This window comes from Anolis sagrei, chromosome 6, assembly GCF_037176765.1.
Source record: "Anolis sagrei isolate rAnoSag1 chromosome 6, rAnoSag1.mat, whole genome shotgun sequence".
In the NCBI taxonomy this organism is placed as follows: domain Eukaryota; kingdom Metazoa; phylum Chordata; class Lepidosauria; order Squamata; family Dactyloidae; genus Anolis; species Anolis sagrei.
The window spans coordinates 7,246,154-7,271,662 of record NC_090026.1 but is presented as its reverse complement, the minus strand read 5'-3'; the positions used below and the strand labels follow the sequence as shown (position 1 = coordinate 7,271,662).

The window sequence follows — 25,509 nt, the reverse complement described above, 5'->3', positions numbered from 1 at the left end:
CAAACGCTCTGGAATCCTGGGACTTGTAGTTTTGGTAGGGCACCAGCCCATTTTAGCAGGAAGGACTTTTAGTAAATAATAGTAAGTAAATAAATACTTTAAAATAATGGTTTTAAACTAATAATAAATACCTTTAAGTGCCATTTCACAAACGCTCTGGAATCCTGGGATTTGTAGTTTTGGTAGGGCACCAGCCCATTTTAGCAGGAAGGACTTTTTAAAACTACAAGTCCCATGGCATCTAAAGTGGTGTCAAACTGCATTAAGTCTGCAGTGCAGATGCACTCTTGGATAATTGCTAATAATTGGATAATTCTAAATTTAGGGAAAAAACAATTAATTAATGCAGTTAGCACTCTTTGGCAGTCAAAGCTAAAAAGACCATGGTAGACTATAATACCCACGTTTCCATAGCAGTTAAAGTAGTATCAAACTGCTTTAATTCAACAATGTAGATGTACCTAAACACATTCTTGCCCAAGTTGCCTTCTTTTGGAAAGGTTACAGAGGTATCCTTGTGTACTGCTGTGATGGCCGAGTGGTTAAGGCGTTGGACTTGAAATCCAATGGGGACTCCCTGCGTAGGTTCGAATCCTGCTCACAGCGCATCTATTTTGCGTGGAATGTCTCTCCTATAAATCCCAAATATATATATACAGTTGCTAAAGGATAACAGCTCCATGGTGGTCTTTACTGCGCATGTCTGTTCAGGGAGGAATATTTACTCTGGGAAAGAGAAAAAAAAATGCCTGATTCCTGCGGATAGTAGAAAATCACGTGGTTCACAGAGTTTATTGTAAACAAACACAGATGGATAATAGAGAAAGATTGAGCATAATTTACCCCCAAATCCGAACTGTTCCAAAATTCCCCCAAGTTCCAAAATTGTCCACCTTTGTGGCTAAGAATACATTGCAATTATAATGGAGGTTGAACTGGATTATATGGCAGTATAGACGCATATAATCCAGTTCAAGCTGCATTGCTTGAAAGTGTACATGCGGCCTGCATTGCAAAAATATAAACAATGTATTGTCGAAGGCTTTCATGGCCGGAATCACTGGGTTGTTGTAGTTTTTTTCAGGCTACATGGCCATGTTCTAGAGGCATTCTCTCCTGACGTTTCGCCTGCATCTATGGCAAGCATCCTCAGAGGTAGTGAGGTTTGTTAGAACTAGAAAAATGGGTTTATATATCTGTGGAAAGACCAGGGTGGGATAAAGAACTCTTGTCTGCTGGAGCTAGGTGTGAATGTTTTAACTGACCACCATGATTAGCATTTGAAGGCCTGGCAGTGCCTGGAGCAATCTTTTGTTGAGAGGTGATTAGATGTCCCTGATTTATTGTCGAAGGCTTTCATGGCCGGAATCACTGGGTTGTTGTAGGTTTTTTCGGGCTATATGGCCATGTTCTAGAGGCATTCTCTCCTGACGTTTCGCCTGCATCTATGACAAGCATCCTCAGAGGTAGTGAAGTCTGTTGGAACTAGGGAAAAAGGGTTTATATATCTGTGGAAAGACCAGGGTGGGACAAAGAACTATTGTCTGCTGGAGCTAGGTGAGAATGTTTCAACTGACCACCTTGATTAGCGTTTGAAGGCCTGGCGTGCCTGGAGCAATCTTTTGTTGAGAGGTGATTAGATCATAGAATCAAAGAGTTGGAAGAGACCTCCTGGGCCATCCAGTCCACCCCCATTCTGCCAAGAAGCAGGAATATTGCATTCAAATCACCCCTGACAGATGGCTATCCAGCCCCTGTTTAAAAACTTCCAAAGAAGGAGCCTCCACCACACTCCGGGGCAGAGAGTTCCACTGCTGAACGGCTCTCACAGTCAGGAAGTTCTTCCTCATGTTCAGGTGGAATCTCCTCTCTTGTAGTTTGAAGCCATTGTTCCGCGTCCTAGTCTCCAGGGAAGCAGAAAACAAGCTTGCTCCCTCCTCCCTGTGGCTTCCTCTCACATATTTATACATGGCTATCGTATCTCCTCTCAGCCTTCTCTTCTTCAGGCTAAACATGCCCAGTTCCCTAAGCCGCTCCTCATAGGGCTTGTTCTCCAGACCCTTGATCATTTTAGTCGCCCTCCTCTGGACACATTCCAGCTTGTCAATATCTCTCTTCAATTGTGGTGCCCAGAATTGGACACAATATTCCAGGTGTCCCTGATTGTTTTCCCTCTGCTGTAAAAAACAATTTGACACCACTTTAACTGCCAAGGCTAAATCTTATGGAACCCTGGGAGCTATAGTTTCACAAGATCTGCCTAAGTATGCTGGTGCCTCACCGTGCTACATTGGGGGGGGGGGGGGGGGGGGACTCTTATGTTTTTAATCCAGGAATTGCATCTTTTTCCCTTTTCTGTTATTTTCCTCTTTATGCAACAAAACAGACTTTTATTGACGAAAATGCAGCAAAGGGAAAATAAGAACTAAAGAGGAACTACAGAGGAACTTGAAGGCACAGGTTCGCAGCTTGGGATTGATCCTGCACTCATAGCAGAGCCTGGAACTCCAGGTTTCGGCAGTGGGTGGGAGAGCTTTTGCACAGTTAAAACCTGTGTGCCAGCTGTGCCCGTACCTTGGGAAATCGGATCTGGCCACGGTGGTCCACGGTCTTGTCACATCCCGAATAGATTACTGCAACGCGCTCTACGTGGGGTTGTCTTTGAAGACTGTTTGGAAACTGCAATTAGTTCAATGGGTGTCAGCTAGATTACTCACTGGAGCGTCATACAGGGAGCACACCACCCCCCTGTTGTGTCAGCTCCACTGTCTGCCAGTCCAATTCTGAGCACAATTCAAAGTGCTGGTCTTGACCTATAAAACCCTATACGGCTCCAGTCCAGCGTACCTGTCCAAACGTATCTCCTTCTACGGCCCACCTCAGAGCTTAAGATCTTCTGGGGAGGCCCTGCTCTCGGCTCCGCCTTTGTCTCAAACATGCTTGGCGAGGACGAGGGACAGGGCCTTCTCGGTGGTAGCCCCCTGCCTGTGGAATTCGCTTCCCAGGGAAATTAGGTCATCGTCATCCCTCCTCACCTTTAGAAAGAAGGTAAAAACGTGGTTGTGGGACCAGGCCTTTGGGCAGTTAGGTTAAAGGACAATTGATAATGTTTGTCTATGGCTTGGAAGTGGATTTGGATAAGTTAAGCGGAGTAATCATTAGTTTATGGCTAGATAAATAGCCACCAGACTGGCAATAGGCTAAATGGATCGTAAGTATACTGTTTAATCTTTATTTATTAATGTTCATGTTTTTAATTGTTATATTTGCTATTTTGTATTTCATGATGTGGCAAGTGCTGGTTTAGGCAAGTGCTGAACCTGACTCAGCACATAGAAGATGGCTTTGAAAGGCAGCAGATCACAGGAGCTGTCTTCATAGACCTGTCAGCAGCTTATGATACTGTAAACCACTGCCTTCTCCTGAGAAAAATGTATAATATCACAAAGGACGACCACCTCACCCGCCTCATAGGAAACCCGCTACAAAACAGGAGCTTCTTTGTTGAGGTCCAGGGCCAGAGAAGCAGATGGCGGAAACAGAAGAACGGCCTGCCTCAGGGGAGCGTGCTTGCTCCATCCATGTTCAACTTCTACACAAATGACCAGCCACTGCCAGAAGAGAGTTTCATCTATGCTGATGATTGTGCCATCACTGTTGAAGCAGGGAGCTTTAAGATGGTTGAACAGAAGCTCTCCGAAGCTCTAGGTGCTCTTACTGCCTATTACAGGGAAAACCAGCTGATCCCTAATCCATCTAAAACACAGACATGTGCCTTTCATCTCAAGAACAGACAAGCATCCCAAGCTCTGAAGATCACCTGGGAAGGAATCTCACTGAAGCATTGCAGCGCACCCAAATACCTGGGAGTCACTCTGGACCGTGCTCTGACCTACAAGAAGCACTGCCTAAATATCAAGCAAAAAGGGGGTGCTAGAAGCAATATCATACGAAAGCTGACTGGCACAACCTGGGGATCACAACCAGACACAGTGAAGACATCCACCCTTGCACTGTGCTAATCTGCTGCTGAGTATGCATGCCCAGTGTGGAACACATCTCACCACACTAAAACAGTAGATGTGGCTCTTAATGAGACAGGCTGCATTATCACGGGGTGTCTGCGCCCTACACCACTGGAGAAATTACACTGCTTAGCCGGTATTGCACCACCTGACATCCGCCGGGAAGTAGCAGCCAATAGTGAAAGGACCAAGGCAGAGACATCTCCAGCTCATCCCTTGTTTGGGCATCAGCCAGCACGCCAACGACTTAAATCAAGAAATAGTTTTCTAAGATCTACAGAGACACTCGCTGGAACACCCCAGCAAGTGAGAGTCCAAAAGTGGCAGGCTCAAACCCAGCACCTCAATCAATGGCTGATACCAAATGAGAGACTCCCCCCTGGGCACACAGAAGACTGGGTGACTTGGAAGGCGCTGAACAGACTGTGCTCTGGCACCATGTGATGCAGAGCCAACCTCAAGAAATAGGGCCACAAAGTGGAATCCACGACATGCGAGTGTGGAGAGGAGCAAACCACTGACCACCTGCTGCAATGCAACCACATGCACAATGGAGGATCACATTGCAGCAACACCAGAGGCACTCCAAGTGGCCAGATACTAGTCAAAGGACATTTAATCAACTACCAAGCTTGCAAACTCTGTGTCGTTCAGGTTCTTGTGGGTTTTTTCGGGCTATATGGCCATGTTCTAGAGGCATTTTCTCCTGACGTTTCGCCTGCATCTATGGCAAGCATCCTCAGAGGTAGTGAGGTCTGTTGGAATTAGGAATATGGGTTTATATTTGTGTCTTTTGTATGTTTGTTTGTTTGTTCTGTCAAAAATGTAATGCAACTGTTCGGTTGTATTGAAATAAATTTAATTATTGCCAATTGGAAGCTGCCCTGAGTCCCCCCAGGGGTTGAGAAAGGCGTGGATAGAAATGTTCGAAATAAATAAATAAATAAATGGAAGCAATCAATTTGGATACCAAAAAAAATAACTGGAGATGCCGGGGATTGAACCCGGGGCCTCATACATGCGAAGCATGCGCTCTACCACTGAGCTACATCCCCAACCCTGTTTCCACCGCCTTTGAGTTTGCTTATTTATATTCCTTTCCCAGTATCCTTTGCTGCATGCAACTCTGTCTTTTCCTACTTTCCCCATTTTAAAACAAGATGCAAACATTTCCATCACTTCCAAAGGAAAAAAACACTACTAATTTGTGCAGTGAATCATCCCATTCACCATTGCACAGCTCAGCACACTTTCTTTGTCAATAAGGTACTTCTGAGCATGTGCAGAGCACCTGGGAAGAAATAGAAATCTGCAATTCTCCTGCAGAGAAGCCTGCAGCCTCTTTCTAGATGCAACCACCAGCAAAGATTAAAGGGAAGGATGCTGGGAGTTGCAATACAACTGTATCAGAAGGGCCAAATGATAGCTCAACACACTTTCCTTGTCAATAAGGTGCCTCTGAGCATGTGCAGAGCACCTGGGAGGAAACAAAAAACTACGGTTCTCCTGCAGAAAAGACTGCAGCCTCTTTCTAGATGCAACCACCAGCAAAGTCTAAAGGGAAGGATGCTGGGAGTTGCAATACAACTGTATCAGAAGGGCCAAATGATAGCTCAGCACACTTTCCTTGTCAACAAAGTGCCTCTGAGCATGTGCAGAGCACCTGGGAGGAAACAGATATCTGCAATCCTCCTGCAGAGAAGCCTGCAGCCTCTTTCTAGATGCAACCACCAGCAAAGTCTAAAGGGAAGGATGCTGCAATACAACTGTATCAGAAGGGCCAAAAGGCAGCTCAGTACACTTTCCTTGTCAATAAGGTGTCTCTGAGCATGTGCAGAGCACCTGGGGGGGGGGGGACACAAATCTGCAATCCTCCTGCAGAGAAGCCTGTAGCCTTTTATCAAAAACAAGTCATGCCAGACTAATCTGATCTCTTTTTTCGATAGAGTTACAAGCTGGATAGATGTGGGGAATGCCGTGGATGTGGCGTACCTGGATTTCAGTAAGGCCTTCTTCGACAAGGTCCCCCATGACCTTCTGGCAAGGAAACTAGTCCAATGTGGGCTAGGCAAAACTACGGTGAGGTGGATCTGTAATTGGTTAAATGGACGAACACAGAGAGTGCTCACTAATGCTTCCTCTTCATCTTGGAAAGAAGTGACGAGTGGAGTGTCATCAGCAGGGTTCCGTCCTGGGCCCGGTCCTGTTCAACATCTTTATTAATGACTTAGATGAAGGGCTAGAAGGCAGGATCATCAAGTTTGCAGACGACACCAAATTGGGAGGGAGAGCCAATACTCCAGAGGACAGGAGCAGAATTCAAAACGATCTTGACAGATTAGAGAGATGATTGGCCAAAACTAACAAAATGAAGTTCAACAGGGACAAATGCAAGATACTCCACTTTGGCAGGAAAAACGAAATGCAAAGATACAGAATGGGGGACGCCTGGCTCGAGAGCAGTACGTGTGAAAAAGATCTTGGCATCCTCGTGGACAACAAGTTAAACATGAGCCAACAATGTGATGTGGCGGCAAAAAAAGCCAATGGGATTGTGGCCTGCATCAAGAGGAGCCTAGTGTCTAGATCTAAGGAATGCTACCCTCTATTCTGCTTTGGTTAGACCACACCTGGAATATTGTGTCCAATTCTGGGCACCACAATTCAAGAGAGATATTGACAAGCTGGAATGTGTCCAGAGGAGAGCGACTAAAATAATCAAGGGTCTGGAGAACAAGCCCTATGAGGAGCGGCTTAAGGAGCTGGGCATGTTTAGCCTGAAGAAGAGAAGGCTGAGAGGAGATATGATAGCCATGAATAAATATGTGAGAGGAAGCCACAGGGAGGAGGGAGCAAGCTTGTTTTCTGCCTCCCTGGAGACTAGGACGCAATGGAGCCATGGCTTCAAACTACAAGAGAGGAGATTCCACCTGAACATGAGGAAGAACTTCCTGACTGTGAGAGCTGTTCAGCAGTGGAACTCTCTGCCCCGGAGTGTGGTGGAGGCTTCTTCCTTGGAAGCTTTTAAGCAGAGGCTGGATGGCCATCTGTCAAGGGTGATTTGAATGCAATATTCCTGCTTCTTGGCAGAATGGGGTTGGACTGGATGGCCCATGAGGTCTCTTCCAACTCTCTTCCTGACTGTGAGAGATGTTCAGCAGTGGAACTCTCTGCCCCGGAGTGTGGTGGAGGCTCCTTCTTTGGAAGCTTTTAAGCAGAGGCTGGATGGCCATCTGTCAAGGGTGATTTGAATGCAATATTCCTGCTTCTTGGCAGAATGGGGTTGGACTGGATGGCCCATGAGGTCTCTTCCAACTCTTTGATTCTATGATGCAGAGAAGCCTGCAGCCTCTTTCTAGATGCAACCACCAGCAAAGTCTAAAGGGAAGGATGCTGGGAGTTGCAATACAACTGTATCAAGTTATTCCTAATCTCTTTAGCCACCACAGACTGAGCAACCAATTGCAATCTGTGGTTCTGCTCGATTTTAGCTGTAAAGGCCTCCCCACCCTTCCCTTCCCCATAAACCAATGGACTGTTTGGCTTCCCCCCGCCCTTTGCATGTATACATACTCAGAATGCAGTCCGGAGGAGCCGCTTGCTAACTGGCGCCGTGGCTTAGTTGGTTAAAGCGCCTGTCTAGTAAACAGGAGATCCTGGGTTCGAATCCCAGCGGTGCCTTTTTGGGAAAAAAAAATCCCTCCCACTTGACTATCCCTATTTATTTTTAAAAAATAACAAAACTACATTTCTAATTAATCTTTTCATCTCACACAATCATCCCAACACTTTCCAGAGCCAAAACTTTCTCCCAATTTTCAAAACTCAGCAAAGAAGCATTGGGACACATATATTTGCTTGCAAATCATGCTTTCAAGGAGGTTCATGACGCAGTTGGAGTGCAGGAAGATGTATTTGCAAAAGAGAAGGTGAATCACAGTTAGGTTTAATTTTGAAATTTATTTTTTTATAATTAAAAAAAAAATCGCGTTGCATTGGCCGGGAATCGAACCCGGGCCTCCCGCGTGGCAGGCGAGAATTCTACCACTGAACCACCAATGCTCACATAGGGGAACCTTCTTTTGCAGCATTGATATAGTGTCCTGAGTATCTGTCCAGATATTCTTCATAGAATCATAGAATCATAGAGTTGGAAGAGACCTCATGGGCCATCCAGTCCAACCCCCTACCTAGAAGCAGGAAAGTTGCATTCAAAGCACTCCTGACTGATAGCCATCCAGCCTCTGTTTCAAAGCTTCCCAAGAAGGAGCCTCCACCACACTCCAGGGCAGAGAGTTCATAGAATCATAGAATCATAGAATCAAAGAGTTGGAAGAGACCTCATGGGCCATCCAGTCCAACCCCATTCTGCCAAGAAGCAGGAAAGTTGCATTCAAATCACCCCTGACAGATGGCCATCCAGCCTCTGTTTAAAAGCTTCCAAAGAAGGAGCCTCCACCACACTCCGGGGCAGAGAGTTCCACTGCTGAACGGCTCTCACACTCAGGAAGTTCTTCCTCATGTTCAGATGGAATCTCCTTTCTTGTAGTTTGAAGCCATTGTTCCGCGTCCTAGTCTCCAAGGAAGCAGAAAACAAGCTTGCTCCCTCCTCCCTGTGGCTTCCTCTCACATATTTATACATGGCTATCATATCTCCTCTCAGCCTTCTCTTCTTCAGGCTAAACATGCCCAGCTTCTTAAGCCGCTCCTCGTAGGGACCCTTGATCATTTTAGTCGCCCTCCTCTGGACACATTCCAGCTTGTCAATATCTCTCTTGAATTGTGGTGCCCAGAACTGGACACAATATTCCAGATGTGGTCTAACCAAAGCAGAATAGAGGGGTAGCATGACTTCCCTAGATCTAGACACTATGCTCCTATTGATGCAGGCCAAAATCCCATTGGCTTTTTTTGCTGCCACATCACATTGTTGGCTCATGTTTACCTTGTTGTCCACGAGGACTCCAAGATCTTTTTCACACGTACTGCTCTCGAGCCAGGCGTCCCCCATTCTGTATCTTTGCATTTCGTTTTTTCTGCCTAAGTGGAGTATCTTACATTTGTCACTGTTGAATTTCATTTTGTTAGTTTTGGCCCATCTCTCTAATCTGTCAAGATCGTTTTGAATCCTGCTCCTGTCCTCTGGAGTATTGGCTATCCCTCCCAATTCGGTGTCCTCTGCAAACTTGATGATGTTGAATAGGACCGGGCCCAGGATGGAACCCTGCTTGTGGCACTCCGCTCGTCACTTCTTTCCAAGATGAAGAGGAAGCCTTGGAGAGAATCACCCTCTGGGTTCGTCCATTTAACCAATTACAGATCCACCTCACCGTAGTTTTGCCTAGCCCACATTGGACTAGTTTCCTTGCCAGAAGGTCATGGGGGACCTTGTCGAAGGCCTTACTGAAATCCAGGTACGCTACATCTACAGCATTCCCCGCATCTATCCAGCTTGTAACTCTGAGAATATATTATAATTATAAAAATAATCTACACTGCTATATAATCCAATTTCTGAATCCAGATTGTCTGCTTGGAACTGGGTTATCTGCAGTGTAGACTCATATTAATCCAGTCCAAAGCAAGTAATGTAGATTATAGAATCATAGAATACTTGAGTTGGAAGAGACCTCATCGGCCACCCAGTCCAACCCCGTTCAGTCAAGAAGCAGGTAAATTGCATTTAGAGCACAAAGCAAATTATCTGCTATGATAAACTAGTTTATAGGGCAGTGTAGAAGGGGCCTCAGTGGAATTTGAACCCTCATCCCCAGAATCCTACAGCTTTTCAATAGATGGATGTCACAAGAAATTCAATGTGCAGATTTGACAAATGTGAATTTAATAATGATGTGTGGGAATGAATGGAAGGATGTGTGGTTGGAGTTAATAATTTTGGAAACACCAGTAAAAGACCCAGGCGTGCAATGACCTGCTTGCTGGACTTGCTAATGAGAAACCCTGATAAGAACTGGGACAGTGATAAAGGAAATGTTTGCAACCTTCCTTATGTTAAGAAGGAAGTCAACACAAGCCTTGTGTTTGTCAACACCAATCAAGAAGATCAACATCTGGTCAGGAAACTGGGATGAAGCCAGGATGGAAGACGTTTATCATTAATTGACAATTTTGGGACTACATAAGCAGAATATTCCTATAAGAGACTCAATCTAATTATGCTCAAAGTGTGGCAGACCTGAGGAGTCTGTTCCACCCGCTATGCTCTGCTCCATGGGAAGGAGAGAGATGGTGTACATATGGAGAGTAGAAGATTTGCACGGGAGTAGTCCAGTCACTTTGGCCTTCTTTCTCAAGGGAAGAGGAAGAAGTGCGCTTTTGGAGTCTTAGATTTTGTGAAGGGAGTCAGGCTCTGCTGTATGGAAAACAGAGATCTGATCCTTGGCATTGTTCTTAGGGAAAGAAGTTTTGGCATTTTGAAGTTTTGAAGTTATGGCTTTATGGAAGTTTTGGAACTTTGCGTTGGCAGGCTGCAGGGAAGCAGGGTCACACCTAAACAGGTGCTTCTCCAAAGAAGGAGAAAATGATATGGTAATATTTGGGTGCATGAGGATGAATGCATGTTCATGAGTGTGAATGCTGAGTGAAAATGTAATTCTCTGTTGTTTATTTGTTAGCCACGTAATTGTAAATCCAATGTAGTTGCATAGAATCTGTTTGTCTGTGTTTCCAATGCCATACTTTGTCTAAATGTTTTCTGTAATCTGATATACCTTCTCACACTGGAAATTGCAATAAAAAGAACCTATAGAATCATAGAATCATAGAAACAAAGAGTTGGAAGAGACCTCATGGGCCATCCAGTCCAACCCCCTGCCAAGAAGCAGGAATATGCTTCAAAGTTATCAAAAAGTCATTCATGACATGGATACCTTGACATGATAAAACTACAATTGACTCCCAAAGTTGTTGCTGTGTGGCTTCAAGTAGTTTCCAACTAAAAGCCCTTTTAGGTCCTCTCTACACTGCTATATAATCCAGATTATCAAAGCAGATAATCCACTTTATCTGCTTTGAACTGAATTGTAGGAGGCCCCTTCTACACTGCCATATAAAATCCAAATTATCTGCTTTGAACTGGAGTATGTGGCAGTGTAGACTCATATAATCCAGTTCAAAACAGATAATGTGGATTATCTACTTTGATCACCTGGATAATATGATAGTGTAGATGAGGCCTGTGACTGACACAAAGTCACCCACTGAGTCTCAATGGCCAAGCGCGAAAATGGACCCTGGTCTCTGGAGTCGAAACCTAGCTTTCAAACCACTAGAACAGGCATTGGCAAATTTTAGCCCTCCAGTCGGCTGCTAGGAATTTTGGGAGTTGGAGTCGAAAACACCTGGAGGGAGGGCCAAAGTTGGCCCATGCCTTTGTTGTCTTGGAACTGGACACTTAAGTCAATCAAGGCATCATCTGCATATCCACGTTGTGGGAGTTGGAGTCCAAAACACCTAGAGGGAGGGCCAAAGTTTGCCCATGCCTGACCTATATTGTAGAATTAATGCAATTTGACACAACTTTCACTGCTATGTGCAAAGAATATTGTATTTTAATTCCTTCTTCTCCTCTTATTTTTTCTCCTCCTCTTCTTTTGTCTTGTTTTTCTCTTTAAAACCCCAAAGTGACATCAGTTTCTGCTGGTTGTGAAGTGTGTTTCTAGCTCTCTGTTATATTTTTAGTAGAATCACCCCAAGAGAGGGTTATTTTTGAGTCTAACCACTCATAGATTCCCATCAGTTTCTGAATACTCAGCCTCTATTCCACAATTTGGACTTCAACTCCCTACCGGCTGTTAGGAATTGTAGGAGTTGAAGTCCAGGGAAGTCATGCTACCCCTCTATTCTGCCATGGTTAAACCACATCTGGAATACTGTGTCCAGTTCTGGGCATCACAATTGAAGGGAGATGTTGACAAGCTGGAATGTGTCCAGAGGAGGGCGACTGAAATGATCAAGGGTCTGGAGAACAAGCCCTATGAGGAGCAGCTTAAAGAGCTGGGCATGTTTAGCCTGCAGAAGAGAAGGCTGAGGGGAAACATGATGAGGGCCATGGATCAAGATGTGAGGGGAAATCATAGGAAGGAGGGCGAAAGCTTGTTTTCTGGTGCCCTGGGGACTAGGATGCGGAGCAATGTCTTCAAACTACAGGAAAGGTGATTCCATCTGAACATTAGGAAAGATTTCCTGACTGTGAGAGCTGTTCAGCAGTGGAACTCTCTGCCCTGGAGTGTGGTGGAGGCTCCTTCTTTGGAGGCTTTTAAACAGAAGCTGGATGGCCATCTGTCAGGGGTGCTTTGAAGGCAATTTTTTTGCTTCTTGGCAGAATGGGATTGAACCGGATAGCTCACGAGGTCTCTTCCAACTCTAGGATTCTATGAAAACTTTGGAAGGCCAAAGTTTGCCCATGCCTACACTAGAAAGTTGCCCAAGACCAAAAGCTCACAGAATGACAACAAAAAACAAGTCATGGAGGCACTGTAAAGAATGGATTTATTATTATTAGTATTCTAGCACGAGCTTTTGTGAAATACAGCCCAGTTCCTCAGATTTATAAAGAGAGATATTAGAGAGTATGCATTGACAGATACAGAGAGTATACATGGTTAGGGGTGCCACTGGCAGACACACACCTCAATCTTTTGTTGTTGATGCTGCTGTTGTTGTATGAGTTAAAGTCCAAGACTTCTGCTTGCTAGAATTTACAAAAACTCTAGAAACTTCAAGAAAGAGGAAAATCCAGAGAAAATGGGCAAGGGATGCATCCATTTCCTAGTGGGAACAGTAGTCCATTTTTTTCCTCCTGGCTGTGTCCAGTCCCAGGAAAGGGATGTTGCCTATTGAGTGGTGGGCCATCTGATAGCTCATCGATGATGTGAAAGGTAGCCTGCCATCAGTGCATGGTCAGAGAAGGTGGTTCAGAGAACCAGGAGGTGGTTAAAAACAAAGTCACAAGGCTATGGTTTTGTGCACTGTCCTTTAGTCTGAGCATTTAAAACCATACATAGACCGTTCCTGGAAAATCAAGAAATATTCTGCCCCTCCAAAATACTCCCAAGTCCTCCACCGGAGAAAACAATGCTAGTTAATGCAGAAGATGAGAAAATCACAATGAAAACAAAACCCACGTAAGACATTTTCTTCAGAGTCCTATTGTTATAATCTAGCTCTGTTCAATCAGACTTAATGACATAGATAAAGGGAGATTGAAAAGGCAATCCTATCATTTTTTTGCAGAGCTTTGGAAAGTCATTGCCACCATCATTTGTTGCCATTGATATCTCTTGTTGCAATATTTGAAAAGTAACCTGTCACATTCATTTTTTCTTTACCCATCCTGCATTTTTTTTCCAAAAACATAAGATTTGGGAAAAATTCTCATCCAAAACTATTTTAAAAGTTAATTTTTTAAAGTAATGATGAATCTGTCCTTGTTACACCCATTAAGCAAATCCATTCCATTCATTGTGTGTTGCTCAATCTGGGGCGGCTAAAGAGATTACAATATACATATATTTATATACTGGTATATGTATTATATAGTGCAGGTATGGGCAAACCTTGGCCCTCCAGGTGTTTTGGACTGCAATTCCCACAGTTCAGTAGGCAAAGTTTGCCCATGCCTGATATAGTGTGTCTTTATAGGTAAAGTTAAAGATTTCCCCTTGACATTAAGTCTAGTCATGTCCGACTCTGGGGGAGTGGTGCTCATCTCCATTTCTAAGCCAAAGAGCCAGTGTTGTCCATAGACACCTCCAAGGTCATGTGGCCGGCATGAATGCATGGAGCACCATTACCTTCCCGCAGAAGTGGTATATATTGATCTACTCACATTTGCATGTTTTCGAACTGCTAGGTTGGCAGGAGCTGGGGCTAACAGCGGGAGCTCGCCCAGCTCCCTGGATGCAAACCACCAACCTTTTGGTCAGCAGGTTCAGCAGCTCAGCAGTTTAACCTGCTGCGCCACCAGGGGGTTAATAGATATAGTTATAGTATAGACATCACTTGCAATGTGTTGTGTCTAGTCTTTTTCCCCCCCAAGAAAAGCACAAGAAGAAGAAAAGCACCAATCCACCGCCACCCTAAAAGCCATTATATACAATATATATAGAATTTAATATACATTTACAAGATGAGGATAGGAAAAAAGTAAGAAGGCTCTTCAAGGCCAGGGTCTCCAGACGTTGAGTGCTTGCGGACTCTGCACCGTTGCCGGATTCCGTGTTTCCAAGAGTTTGCTCTGCTGCGAAGATGACCGGCTGCATCCATCTGGCTGACCCGAGCCATTCATGCGAGAGGGCTGCAGTCCTTGGCGGATGGGGCAACTGGCCGGAGGTGGGTGCAACACATAGGGAGCACCTCCAAGAGCGGGGCTGCAGCTTGCAAACACATCAGGGCTGTAGTGTTGTTGCAAGTCACCATAGCCGGGGCTGGATGCTGTGGAAGGCAGCTGGTGGGTCTCGCCTCGAGGGCTGGAGGTGATCTTCTCCATGCAGTGGCAGATGTGTTCCATCAAGTAGGCCTTCTTGCCCTGGCAGAGGCCCGAATTCCCCCGGAGGAAGTGGGTAGCTTGTGTCAGGCACTCCCGGTAGCCGCTCCGATATCTTTGCAGGAAAGCCTCCTCTTTGTGCTTCGTCTCTGTGGTGTGTAGTCAACCAAAAAAGGGGGAAAACATGGCAATTTAGAGTCCCAGATACCAACATGGGAACATACTGTATTTCTTCGATTCTAAGATGCACTGAAACATCTCTAAAAATGGGGCGCGTCTTAGGCCCTGTCTACAGTGTCATATAAAATCCAGATTATCTGAACTGGATTATATGGCAGTGTAGACTCAGATAATCCAGTTCAAAGCAGATAATGTGGCAGTGTAGATGGGGCCCTGGAATCAAGGGTGCTTTTTAAAAAACTCTCTATAAAAGTGAAGGTATGTTTGCATGTATATACTGTTCTGGTGTGCCTTTGAGGAATGAATACAAATCCCCACACCATGACCAGCTCAGTACAATATTCCCTTCAATGCACTTTATCTCATCCTTTAGTGAAATTCACCCCATTGCTTCCCCCATCTGAAATCTCCCACCAGGCACACTACCCTACTCATCCATCTCACCCAGGGTTTTTGTAATTTTATAATTCTATCCATTGTAATTTGGCCCAGCCTGCTGTGCGCAATTTTTATTATTTCATTTCATTTCCTTTGTTTGATTTTGTCTTAACTTGTTTTGTTTATATTTTATTTGATGTTATTATTTGCTGTATGTATCTTATTTTGATCTATTGTAATTGTTGGGCTTGGCTTGATGTTAGCCACCCTGAGTCCTCCTTGGGGAGATGGTGGTGGGGTATAAATAAAGTATTACTATGATGATGATGATGATGATGATGATGATGATGATGATGATGATGATTACCACAAGGCTGTTGCTAGGTGAAGTGGCCCTTTGTGATGTCACTTGTATTGCAATGTGACATGTATATGAGGGGAAGTGAGGAAAGGAAGGAAGGAAGGAAGGAAGGAAGGGAGAAAGAAAGAAAGAAAGAGAAAGAAGACAAAGAATGGAAAAGAAAGGGAGGGGGAAAGAAAGAAAGAAAGAAAGAAAGAAAGAAAGAAAAGGGAAGGGAGGGAGGGAGGAAGAGAGAGGAAAGGGAAGGAGGAAGAAGGTAGGACAGTAGCAGTCTCAATTATATCCAGGCAATGACTGGTATGTATACTAGTTTATGGATGTGTGTGTGTGTGTATTACACACACACAAGCATATATACCAGGCTTTTTTTTCTGTTAGAGGTACTGAAATTAGTGTGGATCTTACAACCAATGGCATCTCAGAATCGAAGAAATACAGGCACTTATCTCAGGATGTTGGCTCCTATAGGAGCCACCCCACACCAGAGGCCCATTTTAAGACCTGCCAGAGTGTCCAACTTCCCTGGAAATAGATCTTGAAGAAAGGAAGTACAGATAAAAGTTAATACATTGCAATACTGCGTTTTCTGCAGTTGTTTTGGATGTTGTGTAATTGTTTCCAAGGTTGCTGTTGATTTTTCACAATTGAGCTCTCCAAGGTGCTGACTCTATCTTGTAGATAGGTTTTCACACTTTGGAGAACTCCTTTAAATTGAAAATATGAGACTGGACCTACTCACTTTGCATCTACTTACCATTACTGGTTAAAGACCTGGAATCCTGGACAAGACAGAACAACCATCAGCTAAACTTATTGTGGATCTTCCCTCTCTAGTTACAAAGCTAATCCTTCCCCAAATCTGGAGCCCTTTTTGCTCTCATCTCTGATCTATATAGAATTTTTTTAGTGTGGAATTCCAAAATATTCCTAAATTGTCCATATAGAAGCAAGACACATATTCCCAGTCCCTCCCCCCAAAATACCATAAGTCAGAAATGACTTGAAGGCACACAACAACAACAACAACAACAACAAGCTGGTGTAACAAACCACACACCTGACCTTCCCTTTCTGCACGACCATGAAAAGAAAAGAAGCCCCATTCCTTACTGCACACAGCAGCCCAACTTTGGGATTTAATAAAAGCCTGAACAGGTAGTCTTTTGCTTTTTGCAGCCTAATGCAACCGCCCCTAAAGGTTGCAGAATGATGTGGAAATCTGGGCACATGAAAGAGAAGGGCATCGCACCACCCACACAAGAAACCACCAGGCAGAACACACAGCCCTTTCCCATTTCACTTACCCCACAATGCCAGACATTTGAGGTGGCAAGTAAAGAAACCTGAAGTGGGTTTTATGGGAAGGAAAAGGGATGGGTTTAGCAGGAAGAGAGAAGGAGAAAAAGAAAGAAAGACAAATGCATAAGTGAGTGCTGGTTGTTCACAGAATGCCATGCTGGGGAGAGAAAGGGGATTTCAGGCATATATGTGAAAAACTCTGGGTTTCTATTAATGTTCGGGCTCATGTGCTTTTTATTTGTTCAACAAGGAAAGTTTTCTCCATTGTCAGTGGCACTTGAGTGCATCTACACTGTAGAATTAATGAAGTTTGAGACCATTTCAATCATCATGGCTCATTATTATGGCATCCTTGGAGTTGGAGTTTGTTGAGGTACCAGCCGTCTGTGGCAGAGAAGGTTAAGGACCTTGTAAAACTACAATTCTCATAATTCCATAGTACTTAAAGTAGTGTCAAACTGCACTAATTACACAGTGTAGACAAACCCCATGTTGAATAAGTGATGAATTTTAGCCCAAACTTTAATAGACCAAAGTAATGAACCCTGCCTGCCTCAAAGTTCCTTCAGCCTCTCAGGCCCCTTTTACACTGCAGTATAATCCAGATTATCTGCTTTGAACTGAATTATCAAAGTAGATAATCTGGATTATCTGCTTTGGACTGGATTATATGAGTCTACACTGCCATATAATCTAATTCGAAGCAGATAATCTGAATTTTATATGGTAGTGTAGAAGAGGACATAAGGTCCTTTCAGACAGGCCCTGTATTCCAGGATCTGATCCCAGGATTTCTGCTTTAAATTGGATTATATGAGTCCCCACTGCCAGATAATCTGGGATAAAGAGAAAACCTGGGATCAGTTCCTTGAAATTAGGGTCTGTCTGGAAGGACCCATAGATAGATTCTTTAAAGTTCAAACTAAAACTCAGAACAGATTTAGAACACTGTTGGCACAGTAGCCAGAGATTCCATATCTCTGCCTTCTGCAAGTCCCTTTGCATTTCCCCAAAAGTTTAGATGTGGGGCTACAAATCTCATCAACACAGACATGGTGTGATGGGATTTGTAATCCCACATCTCTGGAGGATTAAATATTCCATAGTGGCCACTCTTCTGCAGGGAAGTCCCTCTGCATTTCCCCAAAAAAGCTTGGATGTGGAACTGCAAATCCCATTATCCCACAGCTTTGAAGATATGGGATTTGTAGTCCTACATCTTTGCGGGACTCCACATTCTGGAGAGGCTGCCCTTCTGCAGTTAGGCCCCCCCTTGCATTTTTTTATCTCATTAAAATTAGTTTTAAATCATAAGGAGATTACGAGTGAATGAAAGAAAAGATACAAGAAAGATTATACCTGATAAAGGCTGAGTCTTCAGAAACTGAACCGTTTTTTGCAAAATCTCTGCCTTTTCCACCTTGGGGTTTTTAAGTCTCTGCGGAGAGAAAAACAAGACAAAAGAAGAGGGGGAGAGAAAAAAAGCGGGGAAGGAGGAATGAAAATACAATATTCTTTGCACATGAGTTACTTTTTCAGGCATGGGGGTGGGGGGGGGGAGGAAGAAAAAGACTGTTTGAGGCTTAGGAATTGGAGCACATCCAGAAAGGGAGGGGAAAAGGCCAGGTGGGAATAATAATACTAAAATATGCTATGAGCCTAAGTTAATGTTATTAAAAGCATATTATTCCAACAGGTAAAGTTTTACATGCATAGATATGAGTGAGTACACAGATGAGCATGCAATAAAACATTTCATTTAGCATTAGCATATATATTGCAATACATTATTTTCAAAGAGGCTAAAGACCTTATAAAACTACAATCTTTTGTTGGGAGTTTTACTGTTTGTTCACATTGCAAAAGATTATTACCATTTCTGTCCCTATGGTCTGGAAGCAGAGTATTTTGGGACTCTTAAGATGATAAATATGCAATGTGGTCCTTCTTGTTTACTACTTTTTTTCCAACTTCCTAGACATCATTATTTCCTAACCATTATTAATGTTGTGTTGTCAAAGGATTTCACGGTCAGAATCACTAAGTTGCTGTGACTTTTCCGGGCTGTAAGGCCATGTTCCAGAAGCATTCTCCCCTGAGGTTTTGCCCACATATATGGCAGGCATCCTCAGAGATTCTGAAGTTTATTGGCAACTAGGCAAGTGGAGTTTATATACCTGTGAAACGTTCAAGGTGGGACAAAGAACTCTTGTCTTTTGGAGACAAGGGTGACTGTTGCAATTTGCCCCCTTGATTACCATTGAATAACCTTGCAGCTTCAAAGCCTGGCTGCTTCCTGCCTGGGGAAATCCTTTGTTGGGAGATGTTAGCTGGCTCTAATTGTTTCCTGTCTGGAAACAGCCATGTTTTGAAGCTATAATGCTATTCAATGCTAATCAAGGTGGCCAATTGCAACATTCACACCTGCCCCAAATGGACAAGAGTTCTTTCTCCCACCCTGAACATCATTCCATGGATATATAAACCCCACTTGCCTAGTTTCCAACAGACCTCACAACCTCTGAGGATGCCTGCCATAGATGTGGAGGCAACTTCAGGAGAGAATGCTTCTGGAACATTGCTGTAAAGCTTGGAAAACTCTCAGCAACCCAGTGATTCTGGCCATGAAAGCCTTCAATAACACACATTTGCAATTTCATCAGAAAAGAAATGGACCAAAACCATCAAATGCTAAGCTATGTCGGTGCAGGGCAGACAACTTGTCTTGCAGGAAGGTCATCCACTGATGATTCCAGATGCCATGTTCTTGAGATTCAAGAAGATACGATGGAATGAGAGTCCAGGAATGATCAATGTGGAATTAAATCTCCAAAAGAGACCTTTGGACTGGAGGCCTCTCTGGCTTCTCTTACCTCGTCCTGCGTGGCTTCGAAGAGCAAGACCCGGAGCCGGTCCAGGCTTTGGTTCATGCGGTCCCTCCTCCGCTTCTCCATCAAGGGCTTCAAGAGCTACAGAAAGAAGGGAGGGATGGAGGCAGGAGGAGGAGGAGGAGGAGGAGGAGGAGGAGAAGAACACACACAAAAGGAAAGGAAGATAGGAAAAAGAGGGAGAGCTTTTGAAACAGAAAACCCTATTTCCTAGGCCAAAAGGGCATGATTCGGCTCCCCAATAAGTCTCCCCACAATTTTCCATGGAAATGTGCATCCATGGGCCTGTAACCAAATTCCAGGGAATACCAAGTACTTAAAACACTATGTGACACAATTTGAAACAATTTATGTTCCTGGTTTGAAAGTGTTATTGCCTGTTTAATTGTGTGATACTTACTTTGAAAGTAGTTGTTCTACTCCAGATACTTTGTTTTTGTGACTGCCACAAACTATGTTGAACTAGTTGTGATTCAAGATATTCATTGAAAAACTATAGCAAAATATGCTGCAGGGTCTCTTGCAAAAATAAAGTTTTTGCAGTTTAATGAACTTTCCCCATGTTTTTATGATATAACCAATTAGGAAATGACATTTATAACCCAGGAACAGAAATTGTGTTACACTGTGAAATTTCAGTTGAAATATATTTTCAGTATTTAAAGAAAAGTGGCATGTAAAGGGCATGCAAACAGAACAAAGACAAAATTGCTTTGTATGAAGGATTTCCAAAGGCCCCTTCTACACTGCCATATCAAATCTAGATTACCTGCTTTGAAGTGGATTATATGGTATTGTATACTCAGATAATCCAGTTCAAAGCAGATAATGTGGATTATCTGTGTTGACAATCTGAATTATTTGGCAGTGTATAAGAACAAGCCCTATGAAGAGCGACTTAAAGAGCTGGGCATGTTTAGCCTGCAGAAGGGAAGACTGAGAGAAGACGTGATGAGGGCTAAGGATCAAGATGTGAGAGGAAGTCATAGGAACTGTTTTCTGCTGCCCTGGAGACTAGAACATGTGTATGTGATTTTAATTGATGTTATTGTTTAATTTTCTATGTATTTGATTTTACGTTGTTGTATTGATATTATGGCATTGAATTGTTGCCCATGTTAGGCGTCCTGAGTCCCCCCCCCTCGGGGGGGGGGGTGAGAAGGGCGGGGTAGAAATGATGTAAATAAATAAATAAACAATGGCTTCAAACTACAGGAAAGGAGATTCCACCTGAACATGAGGAAGAACTTCCTGACTATGAGAGCCGTTCAGCAGTGGAACTCTCTGCCCTGGAGTGTGGTGGAGGCTCCTTCTTTGGAGGCTTTTAAACAGAGGCTGGATGGCCATCTATTGGGGGTACTTTGAATGCGATTTTCCTGCTTCTTCGCAGAATGGGTTGGACTTGATGGCTCACGAGGTCTCTTCCAACTTTAGAATTCTATGATTCCATGACGGGGCCAAAGTCCTACTCTTTGAAATGCCAGAAATCTGGAGAGTTTGGATTTTTATTTGGGGAGACAATGCCCTCCATAGAGCTAAACATTAGGGAAATGTCCTGCAGGTATGAGATGTTTAACTATGGAGTAGATGCCCTTGGAAGGAGACACATTCTGCTTTGTTGGAAGTTTCGAAGTGGAGTCTGGACATTTTAGCTGTAAGTTCCTTAACTGCCTGGGGGTTGGACTAGATGACCTTTGGATTACCTTCCAATTTATTGTTGTTGTTAAAAATTTTATGATATCTACACCCTTTTATCTCAGGATATTATATCTCTTGATACACCCTTTTGTCCCAAGAACCAACACCCAAAGCATTTTGCAATCTTAAAAAAACTATACAATTTCAAAGTCTACAAATATAGATTAGAACAGAATTAAATCTGTGGGTTGCTGTGAGTTTTCCGGGCTGTGTGGCCATGTTCCAGAAGCATTCTCTCCTGATGTTTCACCCACATCTATGGCAGCCTGCCATAGATGTGGACATAAATGTCAGGAGATAATGCTTCTAGAACATAGCCATACAACTCTGAAAACTCACAGCAACCCATTGATTCCAGCCATGAAAGCCTTCGACAACACATAGAATTAAATCTCACCATTCTTAAAACACACATGAAAATGATTAAGTTAGAGACAATTCAATCACCATAAAGCACCCACTCAAAAACTTTCCACTTCGTGTCATTTTGTAGAAATGCTGGACTCTCCTCCATTGGAGGTTTTGAAGCAGAGGATTGTCTTAGCAATGGCGTCCTGTACTGACAAGAGGTTAGACTAGATGGCCTTTGGGATCCCTTCCACACATCCATGAGTTCTGGACTACAAGGGCCACCTAGTCCAACCCTCTGCCATACAAAAAAAACACAACGAATATGCCCTCCAACCAAAGATGGAGAGTCCTCCACCGTACACCAAAAGACACAATGAAGCACTCCTGAGAGATGTCCCTCCAACCAAAGATGTAGAGTCCATCATCGTCCAAGGCAGTCTATTCCACATTTGATTAAATCTTATGGACAAGAAGTTCTTCCTGCAAATGTTTATGTGGGATTTCATTTCTTGCAATTTGAATCCATTGATTCATGTTCTAGTTTCTGAGCTCGATTTGTTTTCTACTGATTAGATGTTTAAGGATGTAACCCTTCTCTCTTTTGTTTTCCAAGTTAACCCTATCCAGTTCCCTCTATTTTGTTGATTTAGCAATGCAATTTAGCTGGTAGACTCTCCTCCTCTCAAGGAAGGGCTTTTGCTGTGGGTTCCTGCTCTGGCAGAGACTTGGGTTTCATCTATACCAGGCATGGGCAAACTTTGGCCCTCCCTCCAGATGTTTTGGACTGCATCGAATCATAGAATCCTTGAGTTGGAAGAGACCTTGTGGGCCATACAGTCCAACCCCATTCTGCCAAGAATCGGGAAAATTACAATCAAGGCACCCTGACAGATGACCACCCAGCCTCTGCTTAAAAGCCTCCAAAGAAGGAGCCTCCTTCACACTCTGGGACAGAGAATTCCACTGCTGAACAGCTCCCATAGTTAGGAAGTTCTTCCTCATGTTCAGGTGGAATCTCCTTTCCTGTAGTATGAAGTCATTGTTCTGCATCCCAGGGCTCTTCCACACAGCCCTATATCCCAAATATCAAGGCAGAAAACCCCATAATATCTGCTTTGAACTGGGTCATCTGAGTCCATACTCAGATAATGTGGGATTTTCTGCCTTGAAATTCTGGGATATAGGGCTGTGTGCAGGCATGTAGCCGGGGGGGGGGGCCTTGAGGGGCTTCAGTCCCGTGTCCCCCCCCCCCCCCCCGAAATTCTCATGGTGGTCCACGAGAAGGCCTTACTGGTACATTATTTAAACTGTTATGTTTATTCATATCATGATCTGATCACCATGCTCAATATATCCCATATGCATGGGGGTATTGGGGTAATGATACAAAAGGTTGGCTAGGGTAGACCCTCTTTCACTCAGACTCAGCCCCCCCACCCTGAATCAAACTCAGTTCCCCCCCGAAACAAAATCCTGGCTACGGGCCTGGCTGTGTGGAAGGGCTGCCAGTCTCCAGTGCAGCAGAAAACAAGCTTGGTCCCTCCTCCCTATGACTTCCCCTCACATCTTGATCCACGACCCTCATCATGTCTCCTCTCAGCCTTCTCTTCTGCAGGTTAAACATGCCCAGCTCTTTAAGCCACTCCTCATAGGGCTTGTTCTCCAGACCCTTGATCCTTTGAGTCGCCCACCTCTGGACACATTCCAGCTTAGAATCAACATATCCCTTCAATTGCAGTGCCCAAAATGAGACACAGTGTTATTCCAGGTGTGGTTTGACCAAAGCAGAAGAGAAGGGTAGCATGACTTCCCTGGCTCCTCTTTATGCAGGCCAATATCCCATTGGCTTTTTTAGTTGACTCATGTTTAACATGTCCAAGATATCTTTTTCACACATACTGCTATTGAGCCAGGTATACCTTGTTCAACTCCCATCATTCTTAACAGCCTCAGGCCCTTTCCTTTTCTTCCTCAGCCACTTAAGTTAGGAATTGTGGGAGTTGAAGTCCAAAACACCTGGAGGGCCCAAGTTTGTCAATGCCTGTGCTAGACAAAACTAACCATGTTTGCCTTCCACATGTGAATGGAGAGCAAAACCCACAGCATCACCTCCCTCCCGTCCCATCTCTCCACAGCCCACCCAGCCTACCTTCTTCTCCTCTTTGTTTTCCCATCTCTGGCTTGTCATCTTCATAACTGGTCGGGACCCCAAAGTCGAGAGAGCGGTGGAGGGAGCAGGCCGAGACTGGAAGGTGCTTGCACTCCTTGGTTGCTTGGCAGGTCACAAAGTGTGTCTCTTCCTCTCTCTTCAAAGGCAGGGAGGCCTCTTTTTATACCCCTCTCCCCCCTCCGATGCCCCTTCCTCCCCTTCTACTGGCTGCCCTAAAAGAACCCCACACCCCATTCAACTCCTGTAAGGGACACTTCACACCTCCCTCCCCTTTGCTTTGATCTCTCCCTCCAATGTTGGCGGGGCAGGAGTGTGCCCCACACACTTGGCACCCGAGCAAAGAGAAGATTGGAAGGAAATCAGGGCCCATCCCATGCAAGTCTCCTCCTCTTCCTTGCTTTTCACTAAATTTGGGGGTCAAACGGGAGCATATTGCCCCTAACTGTTATTATCCCACCCCCCAAATTAAACTGTCCCCATATTTTCATCATTGCAAAATATAAAATTCCATTCTAGAATTCTAACTTTTGCTATCTTCACATTTTCTTGCTCACTTTGCCTGCTTTTCCCCCATTGCTTTTAGCAATATTAAGGGGTCAAACAAGGGCATCAAAATTCAATCTCCAAATGTAAATATCCCTACATTCCTTGTATGTTTTTATAATATTGATGATGATGATGTTGATGATGAAGTATGTTCACAAAGGGAAGATTTAGAAGGAAATTGCAGCAATCCAACTTACGGCACCTCATTTTCCTTGCTTTTCACCAAGGTCCGATCTACACTACCTTACTACAATTTGGACCTGCCTTCTATGGTCCGTGTATACTCATATAATGCAGTTTAACTGCACTGAACTGCTTTATATTCGTCTACGCCAGTGTTTCTCAACCTTCCTAATGCTGTGACCCCTTAATACAATTTCTCATGTTGTGGTGACCCCCAACCGTAAAATTATTGTCGTTGCTACCTCATAACTGTAATTTTTCTACTGTTATGGATTGTAATGTAAATATCTGATATGTAGGATGTATTTTCATTCACTGGGCCAAATTTGGCACAAGTATGCCCGAATTTGAATACTTGGTAGGGTTGGGGGGATACATTTTGTCATTTGGAAGTTGTAGTTGCTGGGATTTATAGTTCACCTATAATCAAAGAGCATTCTGAACTCCACCAATGATGGAAGTGAACCAAACTTGGCACACAGAACTCCCATGACCAAGAGAAAATACAGGAAGGGTTTGGTGGGTATTGACCTAGAATTTGGGAGTTGTAGTTCACCTACATCCAGAGAGCACTGTGGACTCAAACAATGATGGATCTGTACAAAACTTGGCATGAAAACTCAATATGCCCAGATGTGAACATTGGTGCAATTTGGGGAAAATAGACCTTTACATTTGGAGTTGTAGTTGCTGAGATTTATAGTTCACTTACAATCAAAGCGCATTCTGAACCCCACCAATGATAGAATTTCCCACATAGAACTCCTATGAGCAACAGGAAATATTGGAAGAGTTTGATGAACATTGACCGTGAGTTTGGGAGTTGTAGTTCACCTGCACCCAGAGAGCACTGGGGACTCAAACAATGATGGATCTGGACCAAACTTGGCATGAAAACCCAATATGCCCAGATGTGAACACTG

The 25,509-nt window shown here is 44.0% G+C and overlaps 1 protein-coding gene and 4 non-coding genes across 5 annotated transcripts; 2 read left to right on the top strand and 3 right to left on the bottom strand.

Moving 5' to 3' along the window:
- The first annotated feature begins 524 nt into the window (after nt 1-524).
- Nucleotides 525-606, top strand: TRNAS-UGA (transfer RNA serine (anticodon UGA)). The gene has a single exon. It is a non-coding gene; the product is annotated as a tRNA-Ser (tRNA).
- Nucleotides 607-5,008: 4,402 nt separating this feature from the next.
- Nucleotides 5,009-5,080, bottom strand: TRNAA-CGC (transfer RNA alanine (anticodon CGC)). The gene has a single exon. It is a non-coding gene; the product is annotated as a tRNA-Ala (tRNA).
- Nucleotides 5,081-7,632: 2,552 nt separating this feature from the next.
- Nucleotides 7,633-7,706, top strand: TRNAT-AGU (transfer RNA threonine (anticodon AGU)). Its single transcript has one exon. It is a non-coding gene; the product is annotated as a tRNA-Thr (tRNA).
- Nucleotides 7,707-8,016: 310 nt separating this feature from the next.
- TRNAG-GCC (transfer RNA glycine (anticodon GCC)) lies at nt 8,017-8,087 on the bottom strand. Its single transcript has one exon. It is a non-coding gene; the product is annotated as a tRNA-Gly (tRNA).
- Nucleotides 8,088-12,566: 4,479 nt separating this feature from the next.
- On the bottom strand, nt 12,567-23,998 carry LOC132779299 (transcription factor HES-7.1-A-like). The gene is made up of 4 exons (XM_060782986.2): nt 23,837-23,998; nt 19,624-19,719; nt 18,110-18,188; nt 12,567-14,681 (listed from the first exon to the last, which is right to left on the bottom strand). The coding sequence occupies exons 1-4, from the start codon at nt 23,879-23,881 to the stop codon at nt 14,206-14,208; spliced, it is 696 nt and encodes a 231-aa protein (XP_060638969.2). The 5' UTR covers nt 23,882-23,998; the 3' UTR covers nt 12,567-14,205.
- Nucleotides 23,999-25,509: the final 1,511 nt, after the last annotated feature.